Source organism: Nannobrachium achirus (genome assembly GCF_963921795.1).
Source record: "Nannobrachium achirus genome assembly, chromosome: 14".
Taxonomy (NCBI): domain Eukaryota; kingdom Metazoa; phylum Chordata; class Actinopteri; order Myctophiformes; family Myctophidae; genus Nannobrachium; species Nannobrachium achirus.
The window spans coordinates 23,258,418-23,278,113 of NC_137821.1; the positions used below are offsets into that span (position 1 = coordinate 23,258,418).

The 19,696-nt window shown below is 42.5% G+C and overlaps 2 protein-coding genes across 4 annotated transcripts in view; one reads left to right on the top strand and one right to left on the bottom strand.

Annotated features, from left to right (window-relative positions):
• eml3 (EMAP like 3) overlaps positions 1-10,640 on the bottom strand; it is a 61,473-nt gene extending 50,833 nt beyond the window's left edge. For 2 of the 3 annotated variants that reach the window (XM_080742046.1, XM_080742045.1), the window contains exon 1: positions 731-833. In XM_080742046.1, the coding sequence (XP_080598172.1) occupies positions 731-806 (76 nt within the window). In that variant the 5' untranslated portion in view covers positions 807-833. Of the gene's footprint in view, positions 1-730; positions 834-10,268 lie in introns of those variants that run through there. The other variant, XM_080742047.1, reaches the window with a different exon arrangement.
• Positions 10,641-11,652: 1,012 nt separating this feature from the next.
• Positions 11,653-19,266, top strand: ecsit (ECSIT signaling integrator). Its single transcript, XM_080742034.1, has 8 exons — positions 11,653-11,727; positions 12,513-12,670; positions 13,607-14,030; positions 15,281-15,504; positions 16,645-16,702; positions 17,368-17,516; positions 17,851-17,956; positions 18,568-19,266. Exons 2-8 carry the CDS (start codon positions 12,533-12,535, stop codon positions 18,870-18,872), a joined length of 1,404 nt encoding a protein of 467 aa, XP_080598160.1. The 5' UTR covers positions 11,653-11,727; positions 12,513-12,532; the 3' UTR covers positions 18,873-19,266.
• The last annotated feature ends 430 nt before the right edge of the window (positions 19,267-19,696 follow it).

The following is a 19,696-nucleotide window of genomic DNA, read 5'->3' on the forward strand; positions in this document are numbered from 1 at the left end:
TCACCGATTGTAGCTAAACGACAGGAGCAGGAGCATACTTTACTGGTATTGAAAATGGAGAACCCATAATAAATACGCAGACTGTGACGAATGAAGCCGTAGAAATTGATCCGGGGCGTGCGGTAAACATTCCCTCTTATTTGAAATTTGCTTCGACGAGAGACACAGGGTCATTTCAGGTCTCGTGGGTGGCTGCCTGATGGCTCCACAGCCAAAGAGACTTGGAATAGAACAAACTGGCTCTTTTGTTATAGCTGTGTGTGTGCGGCTTCGCAGAGGACTTTCTTTCTCGTCCAACTGGAAGCAAAGCTAAATCAGTTTGTTGCAGATGCAGCACTATACGCCAGGACTGGCTCAGTTTACTAAAGACCAAGCTAACTTTTATCATCCTTTTAAGCCCAGTTCAGACCAAAGATTTACAACAAGACAAAACCGTTTTTGAAGGCGGGCATCTAAAATAGCAGCTCCACAAGCTCACAGCTGTGAGCTTGTAGATCTACTTTCAGCACGGGACACCATCGTACGACAGGGCATAAATGAAGCATTAGAATAAGCATTCCCCCTTACTTCGAAATGGAAAATATTTGTCACAGGAGGTCAAAAGTCTGTTCTCGTTAATTAAATAGTCAAATGTTTCTCGCAGATGTCTATCAGGCTGGTGAAATTAAATGATTTGCACAGAGAAGTGCTTTTATTTCCAGCGTAGGCATGCATGCAATGCACCTCTCACACATCAGCAGCAGCAGCAGCAGCAGCCTGCAGTGGCAGATGGTTGACAAAGGCACACGGCGTCCACCCACTCCCATCGTCACTCTCTCTTTTCTTCTGCCTCTTCAACCTCGGCTCCCTGCCGGAGTTGTTCTTTCTGCTGCCGCGCAGTGCGTTCCCACAGCCTCCTACAGACTAGCGTTTGTACTTTGTCCCCACTCCCCACACATAAGACACACTATTACCCCCTTTGTGACGTCACACAGACACCTTGCCACACAACATTGCGCATCCTGTGGCATACTGTACACCAGTGGTGTAAAGTAAGTAAGTACATTTACTTAAGAACTGTACTTAAGTACAATTTTTAGGTACTATTTTTTACCTTACTGGAGTATTTCCAGTTTTCAGGACTTTTTATTTTACTTTTATTTTTACTTTTTTGTCAGTATTTACTCCAATTTTCAATACTTTTACTTCTACCTCACAACATCTCGGAGGACAATATTGTGCCTTTACTCCCCTACAATTATATGAAAACTTTAGTTACTAGTTACTTTGTAGATTTAGATTATTATTACAAAACACACATTGACCACTTCAGCCCTATATACATTTCGGCCATTTGAAAATAGCTGTAGGGTAGGCCTATATGAATTCTACATAATGAGTACTTTTACATTTAAGAATATTTTGATGCCAATACTTTAGTACTTTTAGTCTAGTAAACTTGAATAGAGGACATGTGTGAGAACTTTTTCCACCACTGCATACTGTACACCCAGGCACAGGTGAGTGAGACCTGTCATAGTTGGTATTGTAAGGCTGAACTGAAACGGGTTGAGAGGCGATACAGAGAAATGACTTTCTCTACACCCACTGCTGCAAGCGAATGTGGCAGCCTGCAGGGATTGTGTGACGCCACAAACATTTCACCCAGTGCACCCGGGGAACAGCGTAAACTAAAAAAAACAGCCATGGACAAGGTAGACAGCTGTAAAACGAATTGTATCATATTTTATATTCTTATATGGTTATTATATGATTGATTAGACTTTTTTGTTTAAACTATTGGGCTAAAAACTTAATACCAGATATATAATGGAACCTTAAGATCTTTCTTTCTTAATGCAACAATCATATCAAATTAGTTATTTTTTTGTAATCAGTGGTCTACCCAAAGATCTGGGTTGGCAATCGGACCCGAAAACCTGGCTCTCACTAATGGTAATAAAGAGATTGTGATCCTGCAGTAGATGGAGGTGAAAAGTCAGCCTAGGCGGTTACAGTATGTAGGCTAAAAACACACCACTCTTCGAGGATAAACACCGTCTAAAAATACCCCGTCCAAAAGCCCGGGGATATTCTCAATCCACTCCCAAATGAAGCGCCGCACTGGGTCAACACTGTGCCACGGATCTGATTGTCACATCTGGACCAACTAGAAAGGAATATTATGCAAGACACAACATGCCATTGCTTACAGATAACAAGAGCATGAGGTACTCTGTTGACTACTTGTGCAATCATAAATCTTTGCAATACGCTGAGCTCATGAGCAGTGTGAATGTATCAGGGAGGAGAGCTGAAGTTTATAGCCTCTCATTTAATCACCACAGGCTATCATTAATCTTTTTTCACCTGATCTCATTCCCGTTAGTTGCTTGCTTTGGTCCATTTACACATTAGTGTGACTTGAATAACATCTTTCTCAGCTCTCAGGCACTTAACTACTTAGACCACTGTTTCCCAAACACTGGGTCGGGACCCATTTGTGGGTCACGGACCATTTTATATGGGTCACAACAACTCAAGTAAAAATCCCATTTTCTAAAATATGGAAAATATTTTCAAATATATAATTTTATTTTTAGAAATTGAAGAGTTGTATACCTTTTCAAACAAACAAGCAAACACATTTAAGAAATTCTATAAATTAAATCAAATAATTATTAAGAAGTATTGTAAATAGCCGATCTACAAGCTCACAACACGGCACAAAGCGACACGTTGTGAGCTTGTAGATCTGCAATTTTCACTAGTTTGGGTCCCAAAACTTTTGGGTCAGGAGATCTGCTACTTTTGAATTTGAATCATGAAAAGTAACAGGATATATGAGGTTTCTTCCAAACGGAGACGATATATACTGTAGCTAAAATCTACACCAAGTCTCTTCAAACATCAACGCATCACATTGATGCTGTGAGCTTGCAGTCTGCTATTTTCTGCAAATGTTCGCCTAATTTCGCCATATTCTGATTACCTATTATGACATGCCCAGAATAGAGATGACAGACAGGGCTCAATGGGTTTAACACTAGGGATGGGCCGATATGAAAATGTCATATCACGATTATTGTGACAAAATAAATCGCGATTTACAATATTATAGCTATAATCAAAACCCATTATCTTGGGGAAGAACATTTGCCAAAAAATAGCCGATCTACAAGCTCACAACACGTCGCACCGCGAGGCGGTGTGTGCTTGTAGATCGGCTGTTTTCACTAGTTTAAATCATTTTTAAAATGATAAATACAATACTGGCTTTCAAGCAGTTTCAAGAGGCACACTTGACCCTTCTCAGGGGGCTAGTCCCAGTTGTCCTACGCCCAGTTGTCCTACGTCCCAGTTGTCCTACCGTGTCTCAGGTGTCCTACTGTAGCCTGGCTGTATGGGCTAGTCCGCGAACAGACTGTAAAGCAAGCGATCTTCATCCCATTCATGCGTTTATCGTGCGCTTGCCCAGGCCTTACGGCCTGGGCATAAATATAACGATTGCATTCACCACGGCTTCGTAACTCACGCGGCGCTCCGCCAGCCGCGCGACCCTGGCCCGCTCTTCGCGGGCACTCGCGCCTGCGGCGCTCTGGCGCGAAGAGCAGGACCAAGGTCCGCTGGCCTTCGCGCCGCTTGCAATGTCGTGGACAATAATTACAGCAGTAGGATGGAGAATTTTCGGCGAGAGCTGTACACTACTTGAGTAGCTGTACGAATTCTGAGGTGGGGGTAGGCTACATGTAGCTACTGGCTACAGTAGGACAACTGGGACACAGTAGGACAACTGGGACGTAGGACAACTGGGCGTAGGACAACTGGGATTTTCCCTTCTCGGGCGCACACCAAAGGTCCCGAGGCACAGTGGTTGAGAAACACTGCTCTACCATACAGAATGGCTAATTTTACATTGTATTCTTTCAATTAAGTTACGTATTGTTGCTTTCATTTATGAACCAGGAGTCGAGTGATAAATCGCTACGGTTGCACCTCAGGGCTTGTCAGTAAATCTCCTGCAGTCATGTGACGATGACGAGTAACAAACTGTCAGACCCTCATCAACAAGACTGATTATGCATGATTTATAAATAGACGATCTATGCAGTAGCAGTGCGATGTGAGCTTGTAAATCTGCTAGTTTGGGTGCACAACAACCAGAGCACCCTTTGGTGCCAAGACAGCATGTCAGAGCCAGAGGCAGTATAATAACATGATTTCACCGACAGGCAGTGGTGTAATACTCAAGTACTACTTGAGTACAAAGTTGATTTTTATTTTTTACTTTAGTCAGTTTTTACTACAATTTTCAATACTTTTACTTCTACCTCACTACATCTCAGAGGAAAATATTGTGCATTTACTCCCCTACAATTATATGAAAACTTTAGCTACTAGACAAGTTACTTTGTAGATTTGAATTATTATTACAAAACTCACTAACCACTTTATATAACCTCTATATATTTTGGCCATTTGACAATAGCAGATGTACAAGTTCACGTGAGCTTTTTCAGCTATTTTCAAATTATTTTTTAGATACATTTTGAACTTTCCCTTTGCGGATACTTTTGTACTTTTACTAAAGTACATTTTAAATACGGGACTTCTACTTGCCGTATTGATACTTTAAAACATAATGAGTTCTTATTCCCTCACTGCTGACATGGATACAGTGGCAGTGGCAGAGAGTGTCTGACAGAACGTGACAGAGAGCAAGGGAATATTCCTGACACAAGCAAAACATAACTACCCTATTCTGCAGAAAAGGTCTAAATGTGTACGAATATTAGGAAATACACAGAAGTAGCTACTAGCTATAGCTATACCGCAGATATATGTAACAGCTGATCTGCAGACACTCCCATATAATGACAGTTTAGTGCTGAAACAATTGGGCTGACATTGTTCTCATGCCTTTGTGCAAAGCAATGAACACAAGACAGATTGGACACAGTAGAAGAGTGGCTGCACACAGGCACCTGAGAACAGCATTGATGAGTTTAAATGACTGATTTTCAGCGAGCAACATTGTCGTATGACTATGACTATTAGGCTTGTGAGGAGGAAAGCATAGAGTCGATAGACGGACGACAAAACCGGGCTCATAACTCCAATTCAAAGCATGAATTGCACAATTCAAACCCTACTATACCTTGTATACCTGTATTAGCCAGATGATTGATGGGTGGCACTTTATGAAGGCACTGGACCCTTAGGTTCAACTTCAGTTCTTTGCATTATGCATATAAACGTGTGGGAGAGAGACAGGAAACAAAAACTATATACAGTAGATAGAGACGAGTTGTGGTGGGTGGGATTCTCATCCACAGAGCAACTGTGTACGATCAGAGTAAACGGCATGAACAGTGTTGCCAGATTTCGCAGGAGAAATAAAGCAACCAGGTCTATGAAAACAAGCCCAAAAGAAGCGACTAAGTCACATGAGCATTTTAAATTTATTATTTTGGTCCATTTGAAAACAGCCAATCTACAACCTCACAAGGAATCTGCTATTTTCATGTGAAAGTGTGGAATATCTGGACGCAAAACATGTTTCAGAAGGGGTTTCCACGGACAAGCAACTTTACAGAAAACAAGTCCAAAGTTGCTTATAATAAGCAGAGACATGGACTAAGCATGAACTCAGGCGTCAATAAACGGGTAAATGGTCATGTAATTAGAGTGCCAAGAAAAAACATTTGGTGCTACAAAGTAACTACAGTACGATACCAGTTAAACCCCTGGTCTTTGTCCAGGGGTTGTCGCCATGCTGGCTTGAGGTGGACATTTTGGTTGCCACAGACATAATATTACCAGAAAGACAAAAAGAGATAGCCCTGAATGACCATAACAGGTCTGTAATACTGAGAGTATAAAAATGGAACCAAATGCATCCTTACGGGTCCATTTGGTTCCATTTGTACCCACTCAGTGTTATGGGGGTCCAAATAAAACATTTGAGAACCACTAGAAGTGGACTCCTAATTTGCCATAGTGTCATAATATATAAGAGAGAGTCATACATCTTCTGAAGAGAACTTGACATTCAGTAAGGATGAGAATAAGAAAATATGGATACAGTAAAAAAAGAAAATACAGAATTTGCCACATTTGTCTGTGACCTCTGTCTATGTCGCTACCACTGTACCGGTGCTGCATTATGCTCCAGGCTCATGCAAGCCCAATATCCTCCCATCCCAGAGGCCCGGAGGCAGGGGTGTCGCACCAAATTCTGGGCTCCTGAGTACAAGGATTCACTGTGGGCCCCCCACGAATGTTCTTCGAACGCATTATTAATTAAGCATTATTTTGTGCTTTAACTATTGAAAAATAGCAGATATACAAGCTCACGGTGCCGCGCTGCAAGCCTGTAGATCTGCCATTTTTGAAAAATCGTGAAAATTCTTAGAATATTTCAAATCCTTCTAAGGTTTTTTGAAGAACCCATGATTCTATGTCAGTGATGCTCAAACCCTTTCATGTGAAGGACCACCAAAATGATATGTATTTGGCCACGGACCCCCAACATATTTAGTTCCAGGGACCTCCCAGAAGCAAAAATGTTGTTACAAATGTTCGCTTAAAAAATACATATATTCAAAGATTTGCACACATTTTCATGACTTTTCAAAAATAGCAAATCTACAAGTTCGCAGCGTGGCACTCGGTGCCATGCTGTGAGCTTATATATCTGCTATTTTTCAATAGCTAAAGTATAAAACAATTAAGGCCCCTTCACCTTGGGCCCTAGTAACTAATTCCCACTTTTTCCCCCACTTGTGACGCCCCGACCTGGAGGCCACGATGTCGGACAGCTGCTGGCGGATGTCTCTGTGTGATATTTACTGTTCCCCTGTGTGCCTCGCCACCCCGGCGTTTTACAAGACAAGTAAACACAACATCAGCACACAAGGTGGGACAAGCAAGGTCTACGCAGATGTGCAACAATAGCGCCATTGTACATACGGCCGCATTATAGCTCACATTAACATTTTTCATTGGAAGGGTGGAGCGACTGGATCTTATGTAATTCCATGTGTGTGTGTGTGTGTGTGTGTGTGTGTGTGTGTGTGTGTGTGTGTGTGTGTGTGTGTGTGTGTGTGTGTGTGTGTGTGTGTGTGTGGTTCTGGTGGCTGATATTGTTCTTCTAATGTGTGAGAGCTGAGAGGGGATGTTTTTACAAAATACAAAATAATCAGAATAATAATGATAATAATCCACAGACTGAAAGACAAGAGCGCTCTGGCCACGCTCAGGTGTTTAGACAACTATCTTAAAGGGATATTCCACTTTCAAAAACACTTTTTGTCATTGTATGGTCTAATCAGGCTTGTATGAACACCCTGAACAGTTTTTAATTTTCTTCATTCAGTATTTAGATATTTGATGTAAATGTTACCAGGCCCGACACGCCCATGCCTCTCCCCACACACACTCATTGTAACTTCAAACTCCATTTTAACCATGATAGATTCATTAAAAATACCCATTATTTTTTCTGGTGACTCAAACTACCCTCCTAATACGTGAGCAGGCCGTGTTTTTTCCATAACGTTTTTCATGTCTTTTTTATATTTTTTTATTGTATTTAATTTTTTCCATTTTCACAAAGAATTATTAAAAATACATGAAAAACGTTATGGAAAAAACACGGCCTGCTCACGTATTAGGAGGGTAGTATGAGTCACCAGAAAAAATAATGGGTATTTTTAATGAATCTATCATGGTTAAAATGGAGTTTGAAGTTACAATGAGTGTGTGTGGGGAGAGGGCCTGAGCCTGGAGGGCCAGATAACATTTACATCAAATATCTAAATACTGAATGAAGAAAATTAAAAACTGTTCAGGGTGTTCATACAAGCCTGATTAGACCATACAATGACCAAAAGTTTTTTGAAAGTGTAATATCCCTTTAAGTTGTGTTTATAGACTGTTGCGTCCACTCTCAAAACGATGCCCGGTCTGGCAACCCGAAAGCAAGCTCCACCTGCCCGAAGGTTTTATTTACAGTACCTGCCAGGTGCAGGTGGGCAACCCTCAATGTCAACGCCTGCTAATGAATATCAAATATCTAAATACTGAATCAAGCAACTTAAAAACTGTCTGAGGGACACACAAAATCCAGAGTCCTACATGTCCAGATGACCCCAATAGAGGTGTTTTAAAGTGAAATGGCGCCAAGACACTGGATCATAAGGAGAATTCAACAAGGCTCAATAATAATATGATTCCAGAAGCCCATACTATATATTTTTTTTCTTTCATTTTTCTTTCCAGGATTTCTTAAACCATTGAACTCAGGAAAGCATCTGTGTGATTTTAGATTTTCGCGTTGGCACGAAAGCTTGTACATCTGCTATTTTTGAAATATCTTGAAAGTGTGTGAACCACCGATTTTATTGAAGGCATTTTTGCTAGAATCTGCCAGTGCGTTAATGCCCTCCTCGCGCCTTTGAAGTGCTCACAACACCGCCGGTGGTCTGGCAGAGTGTCTGCAGGGAGCAGACCACTGACAGAGCACTGAAGAAGAAGACCACACATTCTAAAGACAGACTCTACCTCACGCCTCACGGTCATGCTCAGGAAGAAAATAACATTCATTTCCAAAGAGGATGATGATTTCTCTCTCTCTCTCTCCCTCTTCAGTGTCAGTGTGTGTTTCTTTAGAGACATTGCAAAGTGCTCAACAGGAAATGAAACAGTGCTGAATCTGATGGCTGGACCCCAGAACATGCAATCATACAACACCAGAACAGACCCCCTATCAGCATCTGCTTTATCTGTTCTCATCACTTACAAGAAACGCACGCACGCACGCACGCACGCACTGACACACACACACACACACACACACACACACACACACACACACACACACACACACACACACACACACACACACACACACACAGCACATACACTCTCTCTCTCTCTCTCTCTCACACTCTCTCTCTCTCTCTCTCTCTCTCACACACACACACACACACACACACACACACACACACACACACACACCACATACACCACATACACACTCACTCACTCTAGCTCTCTCTCACACACATGCACGCACGCACGCACATGCACACGCACGCACAGGCACACACACACACACACACACACACACACACACACACACACACACACACATACACACACACACACACACACACACACACACACACACACAGTCACACATACACACACACACACACACACACACATACACACACACACACACACACACACACCACATACACACTCACTCACTCTAGCTCTCTCTCACACACATGCACGCACGCACACATGCACGCACGCACGCACACGCACGCACAGGCACACACACACACACACACACACACACACACACACACCGATATCTGAGACCTATTACAGCAGGCTGGCTGTTTGTCACACCCCAGAGTCACATTTCACCTGACCCCCATATGTGAACAGTGGGGAAAGTCCTGTTCTGGCGAAGCCCGAACTGGCGAAGTGGGGATTTGTCTCCTACCGTAGCGATCTGGCGAATCGATTGTCCACGACACTGCAAGCGGCGCGAAGGCCAGCGGACCTTGGTCCTGCTCTTCGCCCCCGAGCGCCGCAGGCGCGAGTGGCCGCGAAGAGCGGGCCAGGGCCGCGCGGCCGGCGGAGCGCCGCGCGAGTTACGAAGCCGTGGTGAATGCAATCGTTATATTTATGCCCAGGCCATAAGGCCTGGGCAAGCGCACGATAAACGCCCTGTCCAGAAGACGTTCGCCAGATCGCTACGGTATCGGACATTTCCCCACTTCGCCAGTTCGGGCTTCGCCTAAAAGGTACGTGCCCGAACAGTGCTGAACTGGCACATGCACATAATTAGCAGAAACACATCGAGGGGCTATTTCAGGTATTTGGTGGCAAGTGTAACTTTAGAATACGCTTGGATTGCTGCTGCTAGACCCTAAACGTGCCAACAATATTAAGAGTTCAGAACTATTCCTATGATAAATATAAAAAGATCATGCCAAGGTAATGGGGCCAAGATAAATAGATAGGTTCATAATATGAAGTTGTCAACTTAAACCACCTTAACTGCGCTGTAATGACACTTGAGTAACTATAATTAATGACAGCTCCAGCAGGATGATTGCATACATGTTCCATAAATGACAACTACTCTATAATTTCCACACTCCAATCGCTGCACGCAAGCAACTGTTCTGATGAAATCTGGGACGGAGTTGGGGGGAAGTGGGGAAGCATGCAATCACTACATGGTTAATTGTGTTTACTCTTCTTACCTAAACTATTCATAGATCCGTCCATGGTCCTCCTCCTCCTGCGCGGATCACTTTGACAAAGTGCTTATTTTTCTCTTTCTGGAGGTCAAGTGTTGTTTTCAGGTGTTTTCCATGCTGAGGAGGGAGCTCGTGCTGAGGCTGTGGAAGTGGAACCGATCCGTGCACACGCACTGATGCCAGGAGAAACACCAACAAAAAAAAATACTCCCAAATAAAGAAAGAGAGAGAGAGAAATCAAAACATTGTAGCGAAACACAAATCCAGTGGATCAGTTTGTCATGGAGAAAAGTCGTTTTGGAATATCCGTTCACGTCTTTGTGTGTAATATGGGGGCGTTCTGAGTGATTCTGCTTCGACAGATGTTGCGGAGCTGCAAACTGAAACTTGTAAGACAACTTTTCGTCAGAAAGTGGTTACACCTCCCTCCCTCCTGTCAGTGGAGGAGGCTTGCTACGCTCTGACGTTCTGTTCGTTTTGCAAAGCCTTTGGCGCCACCGTGTGGCACTGTTGCGTTGTGCACTTTCCTGGATGGGAATGGCCCCCAGACCAACCAGTGGTGTAAAGTAACCTAACTATTAAGCACATTTACTCATTTTAGTATTTAGTACAATTTTGAGGATTTTTATTTTATTTTTTTTAACTTTACTGGAGTACTTTTCTGTACTTATAACTCTACTCCACTATATCCCAAAGTTAAATATTGAACTTTTACTCCACTACAATTATTTGAGAACTTTAGTTAGCTACTTTGTAGAATATTACAAAACATACATTAACCACTTCAGCCCTATGTAGGCGGCCTATATTTCGACGATCACTAAGCTTTTTAAACATTTGAAAACTTAAAATAGGACATTCTGCTTGATGACTGAGTACTTTTACTTTTGGTGTTTTAAGTACATTTTGATGCCAATACTTCTCTCTCTAGCAAATAAACCCAAACCCAACTCTTCAGACCACCTACCCCGTTTTTATAGTTTTCACTTTTAGATACCATTCATTTTTCTACCTATTCCTATTTCCTACCTATTTTTTACTTACCTTTTTTCCCCATGTAAAGGGATTTTGACTACTTAGAAAATAAATATACATCTAATAATGATTAATAATGCAAATTATTAATAATGCAAATTATTATTAATTATTTCCTGTATCCCATAGCGTGGAGGGACTATGGATTAAACAGATGGTTGTCCTGGCAACCACCAGCGCAAATCCCTAACCCCTGACGGCATACTAATTGTTATCCAATCAGAACTGGTCTCTCCGGGCTATGGGACTATATTCTGAAAACCAGCAGCACTGCGGAACAAAGGTTTGTTGAGCTCATGTTTCTGCTTCTTGGGGGAAGCTGAAAGGTGTTGAACCACCGGTGTTTCAACATGGAGGTGCCCCTGGAAAGACTGTGTGAAGGAGACTAATCCTGCAATAACATAAATAAACATTCTGTACGATCATGGTGAGTACTGGCTGTGAACTCATACACCATACACCATAAACACAAATCATATACATATTGTATTGTGTTTTGTTTCAATCGTTTAGCTTGGATATGTTTTTTACACTGCCTTTGGTGTCTAACTGCTGTGTTATTATGCTGTAATACCTGATGGAAGCACATGAACTATAATGGTTTATGTTATGGTCTTTTCATCTTTTCCCATGTTGTATTGATGCCAGATAATCTCACATAACCTGCTAGTAGATCATTAGAATATTAATCTTTGTATTCACTTACTGTAAAGAAGGCTTCCATATCATACTTGCCAGCCTTAGTCATAATGGCTACCCCCTCGAGTTAGACCATGTCACAGGATGCCTGGAAGTCCATATATGGAGATTGGAGGTAACTAACATACCCAAGTCTGACATTATCAATCTCTCGAGACAAGAGTCAATGATGGCTACGCACAGAAAAGGGACAAGTGGGCGGTCCCTTTTCGTGACGATGGCTAGCCAGAATGGACATTATAGACTCCCTCTTGGAACTCCATATATAGAGCTAACTGACATACCCAAGTCTGACATCATAGACTCCACCTTATTCGGGCATGACCGACATTGGGACTCCATACAAGTATATGACTGAGTCATAGCGATGGCACAAGTACCATAGCCAACTAAAAGTACTACGTCACCTGTTCCGCTTGGACACCGTTGCAGCGGGTCTTGGCTCAGGTTTAGATAACCAGTCGAGCCTTTGGTCTAACACTGCAATGTTCTGGTCATGCTCTGCCTCTCAAGGTCCATAAGATTGAACCAGCATGAATTGTGCTCGCTGCCTCTTGCGGCTCCAGAGTGTGGGGATTGTGTCCCTGCGTCATGCCAGCCTGATCAAGTCGAACCAAGCCTCTGCATCGGCCCTCACGAAGGCCCTACAGCTGTACCACAAGGATGGACAGGTAAAATAATGACCGGTGTATTTCTGTTCTGAAGGAAGAGCCATGACAATGGCTTTTGATAGATAACAACTATTTTATTTGCCAAATTGCCACGCAAAAGCAAACCAAATACTGTAACGGCTACCTCCATCACATGCAGTGTTTGATAAATGGTAACATAACGCACACAACACATAGTTTCTCCCCCAACACATTCACATTCACATAGTAAACAACAACGTAAATAAAGGTCTATAAAATCTACTGTAGCTCTGCTGTTTTTACTATTTCCGTACGACTCCATTGTGTGATGAAGTATAAAAGAATGTGGTCTATCAATTCCTTGATATGAAAATAAAATATATACTGACAGAAAACACAAAATCCTGATAATTAAAAAAATGAATCGGAAAGATAATTGATTAGTATAATCGCTTAGAAAATAATCTATAGTTGCAGCCCTTCATGTACTACAGATTGTGGTAGGTTAACCAGTTTGTACAAACTAACACATGTCATACAGCAAGGTTCAGCAGAATATTCTGATTCAGTAGCTGCAACATAGATTTTTTTCAATCTTCTAAAGGTAATGATAAATATAATACAACCAGTAAGACGCCTAAGGGCGGAATGTGTCCTCGAATCGCGAGGTTGCGCCATCTGTCTTGGTCTATGGATTCTGTTAGTGTGGTTCCCCTAACAGGGCATCATCTGGGAATACCCATATATGGACTTTTATTTTATTTTATCCTTTATTAATATATATATATCGGACCCATATATGGAGATCCATGTATGTGGAGATATGGGCATATTGGTTAGACTGTAGGTTTTGCACACGGATAGCTCCTACGGTCGCAATAATGTAAGTAATACAGTACATGGCACCACCGAGTACATAGCACCTTTTTAGCAAAGAAGTTTACCATCTGCATTAAACTGAAATCTCACCCATAGCTGCTGAGGCGTTTCCATGGCAGTCCAGCGTGCGCCAAGGGCCAGAGCGTGCCCGCACACTTCGGAGGAGAGGAGGAGGAGGAGGGTGATGGCGGCAAAAAGAAGGACAAGTCGCTGGTCACGTACGACAACATTTTCGAACGCGTGGCCAAGGAGGTGAAGACCAAGGCCACCTTTAACAAAGTGGTGGACGTCTTCATCAAGAAGGACATCAGACGCCGGGGTCACGTGGAGTTCATCTACGCTGCGCTGAGCAAGATGGCGGACTTTGGCGTGGAGCGAGACCTGGCCGTCTACAACAAGCTGCTGGACGTTTTCCCCAAGGAGGTGTTCGTGCCCAGGAACTTCATCCAGCGCATGTTCAACCACTACCCCCGGCAGCAGGAGTGTGCCATCCAGCTACTGGAGCAGATGGAGAATTATGGTCAGTGTCCCCAATACTGTGTGTGTTATTTGTTTGTGTGAAACTAGTCAATTTGTTTGACATGGGTTTACTTGATTGATCAGACTTAAAAAATAAAAAATACATAAAAAATCACACCCGTGTGAACTGAGCGGTGGTTTACCCACCTCATAGATCATGTGTACCGATTTTTGTGACATTTGAAGAAAATATGTAGGACAAGGAGCAAAAAGTGTGTTTTGGAGAAAATTCAAGATGGCGGAAAATCCAGGGAAAAAATAATTTTAATTTTCCGATCTACGGTTCAAGAGTTACGGGGCAAAACGTAAAGTGGGCCGTTATAGCGCCACCATGAGGCCGAGTGATGTAATTATTTTTCGATTCATTCTTAAAATCATTATGAATCTCCTCTCCGAGGTTTGAAACTGTAGCTCCTACGGTTTACGAGAGAAAAATACTTGAAAGTGATTTCTTGCATTGTCCCATTATAAGTCAATGGGGACAATTAAGCGTCGTTTTTTGCCGATTACGTCGGCATGGTAAGGCGGATCGGAACGAAAGGTAATAGAACACCATTCCCGGCCGAGCCGCACATTTTGATGTATATATTGCGAGTGGCGTAAATGGTGCGGCACTAGTTACGCGCCGAAGTTTAGGCTACATACAGACAGACAGACAGACACGGACGGAGACCCACACACACGGCCACGTATAGGAGCGTTGTGACCACCGCTCAAAAATAGGCTATATATTAAAAAATCTGATATTTATTTTGCGAGTTCAATATTAACATGAAAAATGATAATGACGTTCTCGATTATTCAATCAATTTATTGATGAGAATAATCCCAAGAAAATGATCAATAGCAGGCAGCCCTAATTTGCATTTAGTATGGACTTACATGAAAAATATTAATGTGTAGTTTACTTGTAGTAGTGATATTTGCCAAATCTTTAGCTGTATAGCACATTTCCAAACATGTAAAAGTGCGTTTTCACAGGCAGTTTAAGATCGTGTGAGGCCTTCAGGCAGATTCATTCCAAAGTTGACAAAACCTTATCACAAAAGTGGAGACCTTATCACACTCCAGTGTCAAAGTGGTCCACACTATTATCCAGACAGAGCAGACCTTTGAATGGACCTTTGAAAGGAATCAATAAAATGTATGTTTAAATCAATTCTAAAACCTGAACCATTGAAAAGTATCACTCACACATATTTTCCGCCATACTCTGTATCTGTGCGTATGCGTGTGTATGTGCATGTGCAGGTATCATGCCCAATGTGGAGACCAAGGTGCTGCTGGCTCAGATCTTTGGGGTGAAGGGCCACCCCTACAGGAAGTACCAACGCATCATGTACTGGTTCCCCAAGTTCAAGCACATGAACCCCTACCCTGTGCCCCATCAGCTTCCCGAAGACCCTGTGGACCTGGCCCGCTTCAGCCTCACGCGCATCGCTGCTGACCTGGACTCCAAGGTCACCGTTTACCAGGTACGGCATGGCTCTGAGTGTTGATAGTAAGTCTGGTGTGTGTTGTTGTTTTTTAGCCCTAAATCTCATCTGTCAAAGAGTGGAACACGGGCATTAATGGTATACAATATTACTGTCTGGGAAAACACACTTTTTTCGTCCAGTTAAATAATATATAATTGCCTAAAATGCTCTTTTTCTTTAGCAGTTCTCAAGGCCATTGCCTCGTGGCAGATGAGTTTTTATGTCAGCACAGGGACGTAGTCCAGTGGTTCTAAAGTTTTCAGGCTCAGGGAACACCTACTCTATACATATCTTTTTATCCACAACACCTCTCAATTACATTGTTACTTTTTTACTTTTGTACCATATATTCATGGCATCTTTTACTACTTTCCAAACCCTGAGGAAGACTACTACAGTTAGAACGTTGGTTATCTAAATACATTATTTGCATCGTGGCTGAAGAGCTATGCGGCCTATTTCTTTTCAGCCACCTTCTTTTACTACTTTGGCATTTTAATAGCATATCAGTATGATTGGCCCTACTTTTAAATATTTGTATCATTATAATGAATATTGCTTCTTATAAAATGACGATGGTGACCACAACATTTTAAATGAACACTCACAGTTGAAAGCATGCATTCACTTTCTCTCTCATTTCGTAATTTCCATCTCTCAAAATAATGAATGTCTTTATCCTAATCCCTAATGGGATTACAAGACACCAAAACATAATTATACTAAATTTCATTAACTTCTCACTAACCAAGAGTTAAAGTCTGCAATGCACAACTCGGATGCCAGAGTACAAACATGTTTGTAAAGCTTTGCCAGCTCTGTTCCATTTTCCAGGGGCAGTGGGCTAACACACAATGAACCCAGTATGCGTAATTTGATGTTGTATAAGTGCCTTTTCAGCTTTTAATTTGTTTAGAAGCTCTCTCTGAAGCTTATTTGTCGTGCAGAAGTTATTGGATGCTTTCCCCTGTGTATAATAATAATCTGATATACAGCCTAAGTTTGACGATGATAATTTATCAATTTGTTTAATAATGAGTAATATCATTTCAGTATTAATATGCAGACAATGTGTAGATTGTTTTTTTTTTGGCAGAAGGAAGAGATAATCATGTTTTCATCTCTTCTCTCTCGTAGATGCCGTGCACAGACATCACTGAGTCAGGGGAGGAAGTCACACTTCCTCATATTGTAGGTATGGAAGCATTCCGTATCTCATTCATATATTCTATATAAAGTATATACACACATATACCTTGAAAAAGACGGATAGTTTCTGAAGTAATATTGGGTAGACATGTTGCTGATCTTCAATCTCACGTGTCACTACGCGCTGTGTTGTGAGCTTGTAGATCGTCTATTTCTGCTTTTTCACAACGTACCTCACCCTTCAGGGGACATTCTGGTTATACCGGTAGTTGAAATATAAACAAAGTTTCAGCTTTTGGGTTACCCATTGTCAGGGGCGTCACACCAAATTCTGGGCCCTGGGTACAAGGATTCACTGCGGGCCCCCCATGAATGTTAACTATTGAAAAATAGCAGATATACAAGCTCACAGCGCGGCACCGAGTGCCGCGCTGCGAGCTTGTATATCTGCTATTTTTGAAAAATCGTGAAAATGTGTGCAAGAAACCTATGTCAAGGAAGGACCCCCAAGATGATATGTATTTGGCCACGGACCCCGATCTCAAAATATTTTGTTCCAGGGACCCCCAGAAGCAAAATTTGAGTTCTAGGGCCCCTCCACCTTGGGCCCTGGTAACTCAGTCCCACTTTCCTACCCCTTGTGACTGCCCATTGTAGTCGAAAAGAGCCATTAGACTTGCATTAAATTTCTGCTTCTCTGCTTGATGACAGGTACCCAAAGTCCGGACCAGATGGAGCTTCTAGCTAAACATAACGCCAGCAGGCCACTGTTTGTGGAGGGCCCCTTCCCTCTGTGGCTGAGGAAGACCTGCGTGTACTATTACATCCTCAGGGCAGAACCTCTGCCACCCGAGGAGAAGGTAGGCATGCCCTCCTCTTTTGATCTTGTCATCCGAGTGGTGATGCATTTTTTATCTAAATAATGCTTGAGAGAGTATGTGGAGTGTATTATCGATGAGATATTTTGCTCTTATTACATGGCGTTTCCATTTCCAATGTGTTATTGTTGCTTATAATTATTATTATTGGATGATTTGAGGAGATTTATCCCCATTGTTCTAAAATAAGTAAAGTAAAGTAACTACTAAGGTACAAGGGAGGAAGTCAACTCGCAGCACATGAAATGATATACAGTAGTCGTAGATCTCGTACATAACTACAACATTGTCTTACCTGATCGTGTGTGTGTGTCAGGTGGAGGAACCCTATGATCCAGAGAGGTGCTTTGACTATCCTCTTCAGCTCGAGCTGGACTTAGACCGTGACTTTGGAGATGAAGAGACCTTTGATGTGGAGGATTGTAAGTTATATATACTGTATACTGAAACAATTCACTTATATGTTGGCATAATAAAAGATTAGTATGACTCACCAACATAAACAAACATATGGACCACAATACAGAATAGAATTGCAGAGATGGTGGTTGATACCCTGGTTCCAGCCCATAGACCCGCCCACTCTCAGAGTGGACTGTTTCTCTGGTCTGGAATTGTGTTCATAATAAGTGATTTCTGGAGCCGAAATGACGGCTCCTCCAATTAGCGCAGGGGGTGGGGGTGGGTTTAACAAATAACCAATCCGTGCCGTCAAAGTCCCTCCCCTCCAGAAATCGCTCAAACAGTGCACAATGTCAGACTCAAGCTTCAGCTGAGTCTGAAATCAGGCTAGGTGGTTGAGGCATTTAGTGACTGGATTACCCAGCATTAACCATAATCACATAGTGGCCATTTAGTTATTTTAATTCATGGGAAATCACCATGGCCGCCATTGATTTATCATGGCTTTGAAACCCAATGCATGACCCATGAAGCATAATATGCTCCTCTCTCTGCATTTCTTTCCTGTAGTTATTCACGGTACAGTCACGTAACAAAGAATATTTACAGTGTTATTCTTTTTTTTCTCCAGTGGACGAGGGTCCAGTGTTTGCCATGTGCATGACCAGCCAGGGAGACCAGGCCACGCTTAACCAGTGGATCTCGGGCCTGCAGCTGACCAACCCCATCCTGGGCCGCGTGCCCACCCTCTTCCGCCTTGAATCGGGACCGCGGGAGCTCCAGGGGGTGGCGGATCCTAACGCAGGCCACGGCTACCAGCCAGAGGCAGAGGCAGAGACGGTCGCCCAGGGCGGGGAAGAGCGGGCGCAGCCCGAGGCAGTGCCTGACATCACCATAGAAGAGGAGCCACCACGCAGCCAGGGGATTAAGCAGTGAAACTTCCCTAGGACTGTTAACCAGCAGGATGAGGCGTCTGCAATGAAATACTGTATGTTTTGCAGAGGGATGCGTTTCCTCTCTGTTCACAGAGGAGAACATAATGGAGAAAACAAATGTGTTTACACAGATGATAAAGCTGAACCATTTTTCTCTTGAAAATCTGTGTCAAGCAACACCGTCAAGCAACACCATCATACAACGATGTATACATTAGACTCGAGTTGTAATCAGTGTTGCAAGCAATCAGATGAATCCATTGTCATTGTACTCTGCCGCATATAGCTGTTGTCTCAGCTCATGTCAGATTGAAACAAGGAGATTAAGCTGTAGTGAGTATAAATAATGTATAATTACTTTTGAAGATGATGCTTCCAACAAGACTACAAGAATCGATTGTCAAAAAGTCTCAGTTACTTCCCAAAATAAATGACACCTTGTTTTGACTGTCTTTTGTGGTCATAAATGCCTTTAAAATATTTTTACAAGCTGTTTTCAGACTGGTATATTCAATGGGAATTTGGAAAAGTGCCTTATCACTTAACCGTGAATGTGCATGATAAGGAAGGACAAAGATGTTTGTGTGTGCGTGGGGGGGCTCACCTTGTTGGTGAACCATCCAATCTTGGCCTTCCCCTTCGTGTGGCCAGTAGTCTGGAATCTCTGGAAAACCCCTGGGCTGTGTTTACTCAGTAGATACATTTGGTATGGAGGTTGTTATTCCAAAACAAAACTATCTGAAAAGGAGGTACAGTAAAGGTGGTTGCACACTGCTGCGTTTTTCGTTGCGAAATGCGTTTTTCAGGGCAAGGAGAGAGAGGGAG

What these genes read in the sequence shown, in the direction of transcription:
- ecsit (XM_080742034.1), top strand. Translation starts at nt 12,533, where the DNA reads ATGAATTGTGCTCGCTGCCTCTTGCGGCTCCAGAGTGTGGGGATTGTG. An exon ending in TGTACCACAAGGATGGACAG is followed by an intron (nt 12,671 to 13,606) that starts GTAAAATAATGA and finishes TCTCACCCATAG; the next exon opens with CTGCTGAGGCGTTTCCATGG. An exon ending in GGAGCAGATGGAGAATTATG is followed by an intron (nt 14,031 to 15,280) that starts GTCAGTGTCCCC and finishes GTGCATGTGCAG; the next exon opens with GTATCATGCCCAATGTGGAG.